The sequence below is a fragment of the Myotis daubentonii genome, chromosome 10, assembly GCF_963259705.1.
Source record: "Myotis daubentonii chromosome 10, mMyoDau2.1, whole genome shotgun sequence".
NCBI classification, from domain to species: Eukaryota; Metazoa; Chordata; class Mammalia; order Chiroptera; family Vespertilionidae; genus Myotis; species Myotis daubentonii.
Window position 1 is genome coordinate 2,943,173 of NC_081849.1, and position 12,389 is coordinate 2,955,561.

The 12,389-nt window shown below is 58.5% G+C and overlaps 1 protein-coding gene across 3 annotated transcripts in view; it reads left to right on the top strand.

Annotated features, from left to right (window-relative positions):
* The window catches only part of PTPRN2 (protein tyrosine phosphatase receptor type N2), a 470,186-nt gene that overhangs the window by 217,595 nt on the left and 240,202 nt on the right, over positions 1-12,389 (top strand). For all 3 annotated transcript variants that reach the window (XM_059711309.1, XM_059711311.1, XM_059711310.1), the window contains one exon: positions 6,103-6,189. In XM_059711309.1, the coding sequence (XP_059567292.1) occupies positions 6,103-6,189 (87 nt within the window). The remainder of the gene's footprint in view (positions 1-6,102; positions 6,190-12,389) is intronic.

A 12,389-nucleotide genomic window follows, 5' to 3' on the forward strand; every position in this document is an offset into this window, starting at 1 on the left:
TGTTGTGTGCGCACTGTCTGGTGTGGAGGTAGGTTTATGTCTCTGTGGATGTGTGTTATGTGTGGATGTGTTATGTGTACATATGCGTATGTGTGTATATGCCGTCTATATGTATAGTGTGTTTGTGTACTGTGTCTGCATGCGTGTAATGTGCGCATGTGTGCAGTGCATGTTTATTGTTGTGTGCCGCACATGTGCATGTTTTATGTGTGTAATGTGTCTATGTAGCGTGGCTGTGTGCACATGCCAGGTGTTTGTGTGCAGTACATTTATGTGTGCTGTATGCATGTGTGTACCACTTGCATGTGTGTTCTGTGTAGTGTGCGTATAGGTGTGGTGTTGTGTTGTATGTTTCATGTAGTGTGTTGTTTGTGCACATCATATGCATGTGTGATGTGCTTGTGTATAGTGCATGGATGTGCACATGTACATATACAGTACGTTTATATGCAACATGTCATGTGTAGTGTGTTTAGCATGTTGTGTGTGAACGTGCGTAGACACATGTTGTGTACATGTATGCGGATGTTGTGTGTCACATGTGTGCATGCAGTGTGGTGTGTGCACATTTATGTGTACTATGTACCACATGTGTATCATGTGCATATGTGCATGTTGTGTGTGTGCACAGTGCATTTATGTGTGCTATATGCATGTGTGTTCATGTGCATGCATGGTGTGTAGTATTTTTATGTGTGCTGTGTTGTGTGTGTGATGTGTCACATGTGTGTATGTGTTGTGCATGTGGTGTGTTTATGTGCACTATGTATCATGTGTGCATATGTGTCGTGTGTTTGTGTATGACATGTATATAGTATACATGTGTACGGTGTGTATGTGTGCACATGTGTATTTGTGTGGTTTGTTGCCGGGAGCCGGTCCATCCTTGCTGTTTCAAGGGACCTGGCATATATGGCATACTGTTCTTAATATGTTTGCTCACCTTCTTGGCACTATGTGTTTTAACCAAAGTCACCTCTCTGAGAAAGGTTGTTTCCCCAGGTAGGGATTTTCCCCTGAAGTTAGGGAGGGAATAAAACCCCTTAACTAAGTGCCAGGCGGGTAATTAATCACTTTAACTACAAACAATCATGCTTAAGCTCCATAATCTTTACTCCCTGGAATGGAGATAAGAAACGCCCTAACCTTTGTAATAGAAATTGATAGGATTGAATCAACTGGTATAAATACAGATGTAACAAGACAGAGAGAGACAGAATTTAGAAGAGAGCCAAGAAGACAGAACCTACACAGAACCTACAGACAGAAGAACTTCGCTGGAGAGAACATGGCAAAAGATCCTGGACTGAACCTGACTACAGAAATTGGCAAGAGAACCTGACTAGAACCTGGTGACTGAACCTGGCTGGAGAACCTGGACAGAACCTGGCTGGAGAACCTAGCGAGGGAACATGGCCACGGAACCTGGCTGGAGATCCGAAGCAGAACCTCTCTGGAGATCGAGACCAGAACTTGGCTGGAGATCCTGGCTAGGCTGCTGATCAATTGAACGCTGTCTCCGTGTCATTCCTTCTTTGCCGACTCCGTCTACGCCTTTGGGGACCCCTGGACCTGCTGGGGTTGGACCCCGGCAGTTTGTATCATGGGTGTGCTGATGTGTGGGGTGTGCATGTGTGTAGTGTGTGCATGTATGTGGGTGTGCATATGTGGTGTTTGTGTGTGATGTGTGCATGTGTGTAGGGTTGTGTGTATAGCGTGTGTGCTGTGTGTATGTGTGTGCACATGTGTGTATGTGTTGTGTTTGTGTATCGTGTATCATATGTGTGTTGTGTGTGTTGTATGTGTGGTGGTTGTGCATGCGTTTGGTGTGTTTATGTGCTCTGTGTATGTGTGTGTGCACATGTGTGTATGTATGGTGTGTTTATATGTGGTGCGTATCATATGTGTGCTGTTGTGTGTGTTGTATGTGTGGTGTGTGTTGCGTGGTGTGTGCATATGTTTAGTGTGTTTGTGTGTACTGTGTGTATGAGTGTGTGCACATGTGTGTATGTGTTGTGTGTTTATGTGTACTATGTATCATATGTGTGCTGTTGTGTGTGTTGTGCGTGTGCTGTGTGTATGTGTGTAGGTTGTGCATCTGTGTAGTATGTTTATATGTACTGTGTGTATGCGTGTGTGTGCACATGTGTGGGTGTGTGGTGTGTGTTTGTGTGTCGTATGGGAAGTGTGTGTGTCATCACTGATGAAGCCTCCACTGTACGGCTGCTCAGGGAACCTTTCCTCCCCCTAGGGCATCCGTGCCCTGGCCTGTCCCGAGGGCTGGTGTTCATGGGAGACGCTGGCTGTGTTTGCCAGGGGCCTTTGGAGCAGGACAGTCCGCCCCCTGGGTGTTGGCACTAGGGCTGGCGCAGAGGGAGTGACTGCTCGTGAGCCACCCTGAAGGCCCTTCGGTTGGGCATGTCCTCTGGCTCTGGCCGAGGTCCTGCAGAAGAGGCAGTGTGACAACGGGCTTGTCCCGGGCTCAGTTAGTTCCCTATGAAGCACCCTGGGTGCCACCTGGGGACCTGAACACTTACCCCTGCATGGGGGCTAAAACAGTCCTTATCTTATTGTGGCTGCTGTCCCCTCTTTGCTGCTTCAGCAAATTAAATGTTCAAGGTGCGATGCTCACTGTCACCAGGCATCGCGTACGAGAGGCTACGCCTCCTCCCTCTCATGGACGGAGCAGTGGGCTCTGACTCTGTTATCAGAGTAATGGGTAATCGGGGATTCTCTGGGGTGAGATTTTACCAGATCTCCACTACGTCTTCATAGATCAGCTGTTAATTAACAAGAATCTCATTCTATTCTCTTTTTAAAGGCTTCTGTATATGTAGTTGTCCCATAAAAGGAGAAGGAAGGTGACTTCTAGCTCAGTGTTATGTCATTGCCGACGTGTGTGCCCCACTGACGTTCAGACAGGTGGGAATGTGGCTCAGCATGGCCGGCACCCTCCTCTCTCACCCTTGCTGACAGACAGGGTGCACTGTAATCCTCATCACTCACAGCTTCGTCATCTGCACAAGCCAGGTGGATTATCTGAGACTGGATGAAAGGCAGGACAGCCACCCCGTCCCCCATGGATGACTAAACATTATTTCAGGTGAAGTTGGCAGGAAGAGAGCACGGCTGGACGGCGGGTTGGGAGCGAAGGGGCCCTTTCCCTCCCAGTGAAGAAGAGACCCCTCCAGGTCTGACGACAGAGCTGGGCACATGCTGTCCTGTTCCCTGTCTGCCCTTCACAGAAGGGACTCACCTCACAAGTCACACGATCCCTTGGCATCATCATTGTCGAGTCCATGTCAGAACTTGCAGCTCATTTGTTTTCTAACGCGGCATCCGAACAGCCCACCGTGTGCCCAGCTATGACTGTGGCCGCCGGCCATGCCCTCCGCTGGGCTGAGGCCTCCGTGATGTGTGGCCTCCAGGGTCCAGCACTGGCTCAGAGTCTAGAACTGGAGGGTATTGCAGCCTCGTCTGGCCTCCAGCCACTGCGGGAAGGAGAAGATATGTCCCAGTGCGATGGAGACGCGAAAACAATGTCCCTGCGTCCGTGGCCCCATGGGTGCCGAGCCAGCGTGGCTGTCAGAAGGTGCCTGGGGGCACAGCTTTGCCCGGAAGGGCGCCTCGGTGGTCGCAGTCAGTGACCATCGGATCTTTCTCCTGGGCCGAGGATGAGACCTGTTTTGGGGGAGGGGCAGGGCAGGGAGGAGAAGGAGGTGTTGGAACAGCCCGGCCTGCGACCCTCCCATCAAGTGACTATGAGTTTCTTGCTTGTCTGGTGGGTCCCTAGAAGCCTCCTCATTCATCGCGATTCAACAGCGGCGGTGACATGCTTGGGCTCAGAGTGGAGATGCCCGAGACAGGAGACGCTGCCTGGCTGCCCAGGGTCCTCCCCGGGAGCTGTCCCGTCACCAGACCCTGGCCGGCAGCCTGGCGCCCTCCTACCCCCAACCCCCGCTCCGACTGAGCCCAAGCGCCCACGACTCCCTCCCTGCAGGCAGCGCTGCGTGTCCAGGCGGTCGCGGTGACAGCGCTGCGGGCAGATGACGAAGCTGCGCGGCCCTGTCCACCCACTGACTTTGGAGATTCGCGCCACCGCTTCCTGAGGAAGTCCAGGCTGCGCTGTGTCTTTTAAACAGAAAATAGAGATGACCACATGCGCATTGTGAGCACGAGCACCGTCCATCTGTCCCGCTCTCTGCCTGGGCCTGACCGCTGGGCAGGAGGACAGGGGCCCGGCGTGGCGCCGCCGACCTGTGACCCGCGATCCGCTGCCGCGCCTCATCGCGACCTGCGAGGCTGCTCTGGACGATCGCGTGCGGGTGAAGGAATGCGGTGACGGGCAGTCGGGAGGCTGACTGTGGCCGGGCTTCCTGAGACCATCTGGCCCAGCCCAAATGGATTGCCCCTGGGGTGTAAAACCCCCAGAGAAGGGAGGTCCTGGAATCTGGTAACAAACCGGCAGGTGGAAGCGGCAGGTGCTCAGTGGGGGCGGGGCCGTGGAGGGACAGAGACAAGGTGAGGCGCGAGCAGTTTGTGGGGGAGGCAGCCTGGAGGCCATGAATGAGCACAGACCTTTAAGCCACACACGAGCAGGCTCTGGCCTGACCTGGGTGAAGTCCGGCTCCTTCCAAGGAGGTCAGTGTAGAGGTCAGGGTCGCCCGGGCCCTGTCAGCCTCATCAGCCAGTCTCTGGCTAGGCAGCACTTCCTGGTGGCCTGCCCTGGGCGGCGTGGCCCCAGGAGTGACAGCCACCGCCTGAGAGAGCGAATGTGAGCAGGGCACAGCATGCCAATGATACATCTGATAAAGGTTTAATCTCCAAAATATACAGGGAACTCATACAAATTAAGAAAGGAAGACAAACAATCCAATTAAAAATGGGCAAAGGACCTAAATAGACACCTCTCCAAAGAGGACACACAGGAGGCCAAGAGATATACGAAAAATGCTCAAGGTACTGATCATCAGAGAGATGCAAATTAAAATGACAATGAGGTATCACCTCACACCTGTGAGAATGGCTACCATCAACCAATCAACAAACAACAAGTGTTGATGAGGTTGTGGAGAAAAGGGAACCCTCGTGCACTGCTGGTGGAAATGAAGCTATTATGGAAAACAGTATGGAGTTTCCCCCCAAATTAAATATGGAACTTCCATTTGACCCAGTGATCCCACTTCTAGGAATATATCCTAAGAAACCCAAAGCACCAATCAGAAAGGATGTATCATCCTATGTTCACAGCAGCACCATTTACAATCCCTAAGGTCTGGAAACAGCCCCAGTGCCCAGCAGCAGATGAATGGATAAAATAGTTGTGGTACATCCACACCATGGAATGCGCTGCTGCTGGGAAAAAGAAAGAACTTACCGTTTGCAACAGCACGGAGGGACCTGGAGAGCATTATGCTGAGTCAGAGAAAGACAAGTGTCACATGATCTCACTCACATGTGGAATCTAATGAACAAAAGAAACTGATGAACAAAAATGGACCCAGAGACATGGAAGCATGGAACAGATCGAACCTCAGAGGGAAGGCAGGGGAGGGTGGGTGGGAAGAGATCAACCAATGAGCTCGTACGCTCGTATGCGTAACCCGTGGACACAGACAAGACAATGGGGTGGTGATGGGAGCGGCTGGAAGAGGTTAATCGGGGAAAAGGAGGACCTATGCAATACTTTTAACAATAAAGATTTTAAAAAATAAAAATTTAAAAGATTAAAATAAATGAAGTAAAAATGTGTCCGTTTTTTAAAAATATGGTCTGCTTTTCAGCATCTGCTTCTGTCTCCTCTCTCATCCCCCTTCCCCTCCGTATCCTGTTTTCATTGAGGCTGGGATGAGCCCGTTGCTGCGTCAGGGCCCCTTACACACTTAACAGTCCCCTTGTACGGAACTGTTTGTCTGGTTGCTGGGAAGCAGGCGATGCATCGTGGCTGACAGCTCCCGATGCCAGTGGCCTGAGAGCCACGCACTGTGACAGGATGGACGGGCTGTGAGAGGCCCGGGTGGGGGGAGCACAGGGCCCTCAGCTCCTCGGGGATTGAGAGTCAGTTCCATGTGGTGACGCTGCCCTTCTCTGCTCCTCCAACAGCCCCCTGAGCCTGGAGAAGGGGAGGCAGCTGCTGGCGGACGTCGCAGGCCTGCTCCAGGTGCCCACGGGCGTCCTCGCAGACACCGAGTGAGTGTGGGCGCAGGGGCTCCGGGTTCTGTTCTTGGCCGCGTTTCTCAGGCTCCATTTCATAAACTGGTTTGTGAGGGAGAGCTGTGCCTGTGGCTCCTGCTAATCACCCTGCCGGGAAGATGCCTCAGGAAGACAGGAAGGGAGAGCCCGGGGCTGGTGAGTTACTTAGATGAGCTGTAAGGGATGTGGTTATAAGAATTCTCATTAGCACTGGCCAACCGGGCGTGGTTCCAGCCCTGCAGCTCCAGAATCGCCCGGAGGCTCCCTGCGTTCCTCTGTCCTCGCCCGCCCCCCTGCATGCAAGGTGGAGCCTTCAGCGCATTCTCAGTCAGCACCTGTTTCCTGGGAAGTGGGGGGCACTGAGGACAAGCACCGAGTAACAGAGAGTGTGATGGGGTCCAGCTCAGAGAGCCGGAGCACGGGCAGTGCTGGCGGTCGCCGCGCACGCGCTGCTGGGGACTAGAGGCAATGCTGAGCTGAGCTCCTGTCAATGGGACGTGACGCGGAGTGTTCACTGTGGCCCGCAGACACGCAGGTGTCCCTGGGGGCCAGGTGCTTATTGAGTGCCCACTGTGACCTGGCCTTGTGCTAGGCTGGGCCCGTGGGGCAACACCGTCCTGCACAAGACCTTACCACTTCCTGGGAAAGGCAGACGCATGCGCAGGCGGCTAGCACGGAGGGCGCACGAGATGGTATGGGGAAGCACCTCACCAGCCGGGGCCGGAAGCTTCTGGAAGAGGAGAGCTGAGGACAGGTAGCAGACAGGCAGTGCACCCCCAGTGCCGGGCAGTAGGTCCACACAGTGAGCATTCTGAGTGTAGAACATACGCTGGCCCAGAGCCACAGTGGGCCCCGGGAGCTGCCTGTGCTCCCTCATCTGGGCGCACACACCTGGCCCACACACCTGGGCACACACCTGGGCACACACCTGGGCACACACCTGGTGCACACACCTGGCACACACACCTGGCGCACACACCTGGGCACACACTTGGGCACACACACCTGGGCACACACCTGGGCGCACACCTGGGCGCACACACCTGTGCACAGGTTGGCTGTGCAGGTGAGGAGTGCTGAGCGAGGGAGAGAAGGCGGACTGTGCACTGGTGATGAGGAAGAGCAGCTACGAGGCTCGGACAGGATAGGAGCACAAGGCGGAGGGCATGCAAAAACCCAGTGAGACAGGGATGGAGGACCTGGTGTGAGGTGGCTGCCGTAGCATGTGGCAGATGGGCACAGGGACACAGGTGAGGGCAAGGGCAGGACTGAGTGACAACCTGCAGGGCCCCACCGGCAGCTCCCTCTCCACAGTCAGAACAGGCTGTGGGGCAGCAGCTGTCCCCGCAGAGAGAAGTGCTTCGGCGGAATCCCCTTCCGGCAGAAGCGAAGGGAGGGAGGCTGCAAGCTCTGTTTGCCCAGAGGTGGCCCAGGAACACCGGACGTCCCCTCTCTCCTCTCGGCGTCCTCCACCCTCGCGCCAAGATCTCTGCCCACCCCTCTCCCCGCCGTCCCCACCTGTCTCACGTGACCAGCTGGTGGAGTCCAGGTCCCGCTTGGGCCGGGCTGCCCCACGGGCTCAGGTGGCTGTGAACAGGTCTTCCCAGCGGCCATCAGGGTGGGAGCCCATGAGCCCTGCAGCGCGCCCGGGCCTGTGTCTCCTGGGACCGGGCAGCCGTGCTGAGGCCCCGGGGCCGCTGGCCGCGCACGGCTGGGACACAGGAGATGCTGAGGGAACACAGCTCCAGAGAGAGGCCGTGCAGGAGGCGGATCCCACCCAGCACAGAGGGTCTTTGCTGCTCTGTCTGTGTCTGCCCTGGTGGCTGGCGCTGCAGGACTGCAGGAGGTCCTTCCTTCCCCAGAGAGAATGGGACCAGTTCAAGGTGGGGCGGGCTCAGTGCCCAGGACACCAGGGGTCTCTTCCCATCAGGCCCCTGGGCTCTGCTGCCTGCAGCCTTCCCCCCATTCCTTCCCCGGCAGGGTGGGCGAGGTGACTTCACTCAATGCCCTATCCCTCTCCCCAGGCCCAACCAGACGTCTCCTCAGCCTCTCATAACTCTCAGCCAAGTGCAGGGCCTTCGGCTGCCAGGGCTCTGGGAGGGGCAGGGGCAGGAGGGGCGGCAAGAAGGGCTTTGGGTGGGAGGGGTGTTGGCTGAGAGGGCTTCAGGGAGGCGGGGAGCTGGCCCAGAGGGGCCGGGTGCCTGGTCATTTAGGTGGAGAGCTGGCTGGCCCTCTGACCCCCTGTCCTCCTGCCCCTCGCAGGTGTCAGGTTGGTCCTTGCCCCTGTGCCTGGAGCGGGAGCCGCAGGGCCCTCTCAGGTGGGGCCGAGCTTGCCAGCTGCTCAGTGCGGACAGCGCTTTGGGAACATCGCCCGCGGTCTCCCCCTGCTCAGGAGACTGGGGGCTCCCACTTCCTGCAGAGCCAGGCGACACGCCTGTTTACGTCTGGGAAGCGGGCCCTCAGCTCTCCTGTGAGCACACCCCGAGCCCTCCCAGGGCCCCTGCTCTTGGTCGCCTGCTTGTCCCAGAGCTGCCGTCTGGGCTCTGGGTGCAAGGGCTTCTCTGAAGACCCCGTCGTGGCCAGTTCGCGTCTGCGCTGCGCCAGGGCCTTGGATGATTGTCCGTGTGAGCGCACACGGGGGCCGCCTGGGCACCGGCAGGGACCCGCTGGCCGCGTGACTGCGGGAGGAGCTGTCCTCGCGGAGTCGTTATCCAGCGGAGGGAGAGGCCCGCCAGCTCCGCGCGAGTCTGTGTTTATGGGAGCACTGGTTATGCCTAATATGCTTTGTTAATGGCTGTGTAGCTGTCAAGTAAATTCCATTATTCCTTATTACATCATTAGAGACCATTAAAAAGGCATTAGCATGCTGATGTAATTACGCAGCAGACGCGCAACGGCCACAGTTATGCCTTTATAATCTAATCACGGCTGTCCGCGCTGATGGATGCGGGGCTGCTGCGGGCGCCCTGGCGTGGGCGGCGCTGCGGGGGGCGGGGGGCGGCGCGGTCAGCCTCCTCGCGACCATCTTCCGTGTTCGCGGAGGAGACAGCGGGTTCCCTGTGCTCACGCGTGGGTGAGCCCAGAGCTCCTGCGCTCCTGGGCGCAGGGCGGGGCTGCCCGACATAGCGCCACCCACAGCATGCCCGCGGCCCAGGTCCCGCCCTCCGCCGGGTGCCCCTCACCCTCCCACCCCCTTCTCCTGTGAGGGAGCCCCGGGGAGTCTGGGGCCCCAGAAAGCGTGCGCTAGTGTCTTGGGGCAGAATTGTGGTCACTTCCCTCCTCATCTCGCCTCCCTGGTGTGTGACGACATTTCATATAAAGCAGGAGTGGGAGCACGGCCTTTAGCCCACGGGGTGGACCCTGTGGCTTGCCCTGTAGCCTAAGTGATTATAAGTTGGGGTGCGCGCCGGGCACTGGAATCAACAGCGGCAGGTTATGCTCAGGTGTATGAACATTGCTCACAGCTAAGAGCCCTGGAGCCCACAGGAGGGCTTGCAGGTGCGCTGCCCCACCTACTGCTGCTGCTCGGCCGGCCGCCTGGCTCCGGATGTGCTCAGTGACGCGCCCCGAGGGCCTGTGTGCCTGTAGCAGGAGCAGGGGCAGGGGCAGGGCCTCTGCACACGCGAGGCAGGGAGGCCTGGCTGGCATTGCCCGTGAGGCCTGGAGTGCAGGGGAGAACCTGGCCGAGGCCTCACCCCGTCTAGGTGGAAGGTGAGGTGGCAGGAAGGACCCTGTGCGTTCACAGGTCAGTCTGCTTGAGTGAAGGCGCCACCTCTCGCTCTAAGCCAATCCCCTGCTCTGCTCAGGGCGTTAGTGCTGAGAGCGGGGGCTGAGCTTCCTCTCCCGGTTTCCCCACCTGTAACATGCAGAGTCGGGCCTGGCATGGGCCAGGGGGCCCCACTGGGTTCAGTGCAGCTCGGAAGCACCCATGGGTATCGCAATAAAATGACACGCAGACTTCATGTCGAATTAGCTCCCAGGGTCACAAAACAAGAACGGGAAAGAAGGCCAATCCCACAGTGCCCGGGGCGAGAGTGGCCCTCCTGTGCCCGGGGCGAGAGCTGCCCTCTGGTGCCCGGTGGCCGGGGCGAGAGCTGCCCTCTGGTGCCCGGTGGCCGGGGCGAGAGCTGCCCTCGGGTGCCCAGTGGCCGGGGCGAGAGCTGCCCTCGGGTGCCCAGTGGCCGGGGCGAGAGCTGCCCTCGGGTGCCCAGTGGCCGGGGTGAGAGCTGCCCTCCGGTGCCCGGTGCCCGGGGCGAGAGCTGCCCTCCGGTGCCCGGTGCCCGGGGCGAGAGCTGCCCTCCGGTGCCTGGTGGCCAGGCCGTGGTCCTTTCGGGGCTTCCCCTGCAGTGGGTGAGTCACCCCTGGAGCCCTTGCACCTGTTATTCAGATTGAGCCTCGTGTGTGTGTGGGGGGGGGCGGTCTGGCACTTGGGGACTGTGGGTCCATGTGTGTGTTTACTCGTGGGGCGCCTCCCCGAGGAAGCCTGTGGTGGGGACGCATGGGACCTTACTCTGCACCCTGCCCTCCCTTCCTCTTGCCTGGGACTCTGCCTGGCATTGGCAGCATCACACAGTGACTTGTCACAGGAGAGCCAGACTCCAGGGCCAGGACACACCACTCCATTTTACAGCTGAGTAAACTGAGGCCTGAGAGGTGACCCTCGTGCAGACTGGCAGCTGAGACCTCTGTGTAGAGACTTTGCTTTGTGGAAGCAGGAGCAGCAGGGGTTGGGAACCAGGCTGTCTGGGGTCAGTGATGTGAGGCTGTGCTGACCCCTCGTGAACCTAAGAAAAAGCATGTGACCAAACCTGGAGCACCCCCAGTGTGGGTGTCACAGAGGCTCAATGATGATCGAGCTGACACTAGGGTGGGCTTCCCCTATACCAGGTGCCCCAGGGGCCACGTGCATCTCCGAGTGGCAAGGCAGTGATGTGGGCGCTCTGAGAGAAGGCCGTGGTGTTGTGCCATCTGCCTGCCGGGCCCCATGGGGGGTGGCAGGTGGATGGCAGGCCTCTGCCCATCGCAGGTGAGTGAGTGGGCATCTGCGTGTCTCAGAGAGCACTCGGCCCTGGGGGGCTGTAGGCTGAGGGAGTGGGTAGGCGAAGCGCTGAGAACCACAGTAACCCCGGGGTCCCGAGGCTGGATGGGACCCCGTCCTCCTTACGCCCAGATGCTGCCCTGGCTGCTGCCTGGGCAGGAAGCCCTGGGCGAAGGCGCTGCCCAGAGCCCATCCTCAGGATGTGCAGGCCCCCTCAGGATGCGCAGGATGCCGGGTGGACCGAGGCCACGGAGGTTCCCGGGATGTGCCTCTGGGCCCCCCAGTCGCGAGAGCAGGACAGAGGGGTGTATGCCGGGACACCGCTGGGCTGGAACCACCCCAGCAGCAGCCCCGCTGGCATTTTCGCGGTCTCACAGAACTCGGGGACTGTCTGCACAAAGAAGCAAAGGGACCCGCCCACACGCTGCACCGTTGGCCTGAGCGGAGCTGTGGGGACAGCGGCAGGCGCTGGCTCAGGGGGGTCAAGCTGACCAGGAGGTGACCGAGGCTGCTACGGGGTGGTGGGGATGGTGACGCACTGCCCCCCACTCAAGGGGTGCGCACAGTGGGCTGGCGGCCGGGCGGAGCGGAGCTCCCATGAGCAGCAGGACGTGAGGCCGAGACCCAGAGCTATGAGTGGAGGTGACACACTGAATCCACAGGGACTCAGAGGTGCTCAGGAGACGGTGGGGCGTGAGGTCACAGCACTGGCAGCAGGGGCTCATCCCTGGACAGGTGCCTGGAAGGAAGGCGTGGCCTGGGGAAGGCGTGGCCTGTGGGAGGCGTGGCCTGGGGAAGGCGTGGCCTTAGAAGGCGTGGCCTGGGAGGTGTGGCCTGGGGCATGGCCTGGGGGAAGGCATGGCCTGGGGAGGCGTGGCCTGGGGGAGGCATGGCCTGGGGAAGGCGTGGCCTGTGGGAGGCGTGGCCTTAGGAGGCGTGACCTGGGGAGGTGTGGCCTGGGGCATGGCCTGGGGGAAGGCATGGCCTGGGGAGGCGTGGCCTGGGGGAAGGCGGGCAGGAGATGGGGTGGGGAGGTGGCAGACTCATCCTGTGGGAATGCTGAACTCAGGGTGTGCGCATTTCTGATGCAGTTGTTCTAATTTTTACGTAAGGTCTCTTGAGCGTGTTCTCATCATTCAGTGGATTCTCGCTCTTATTA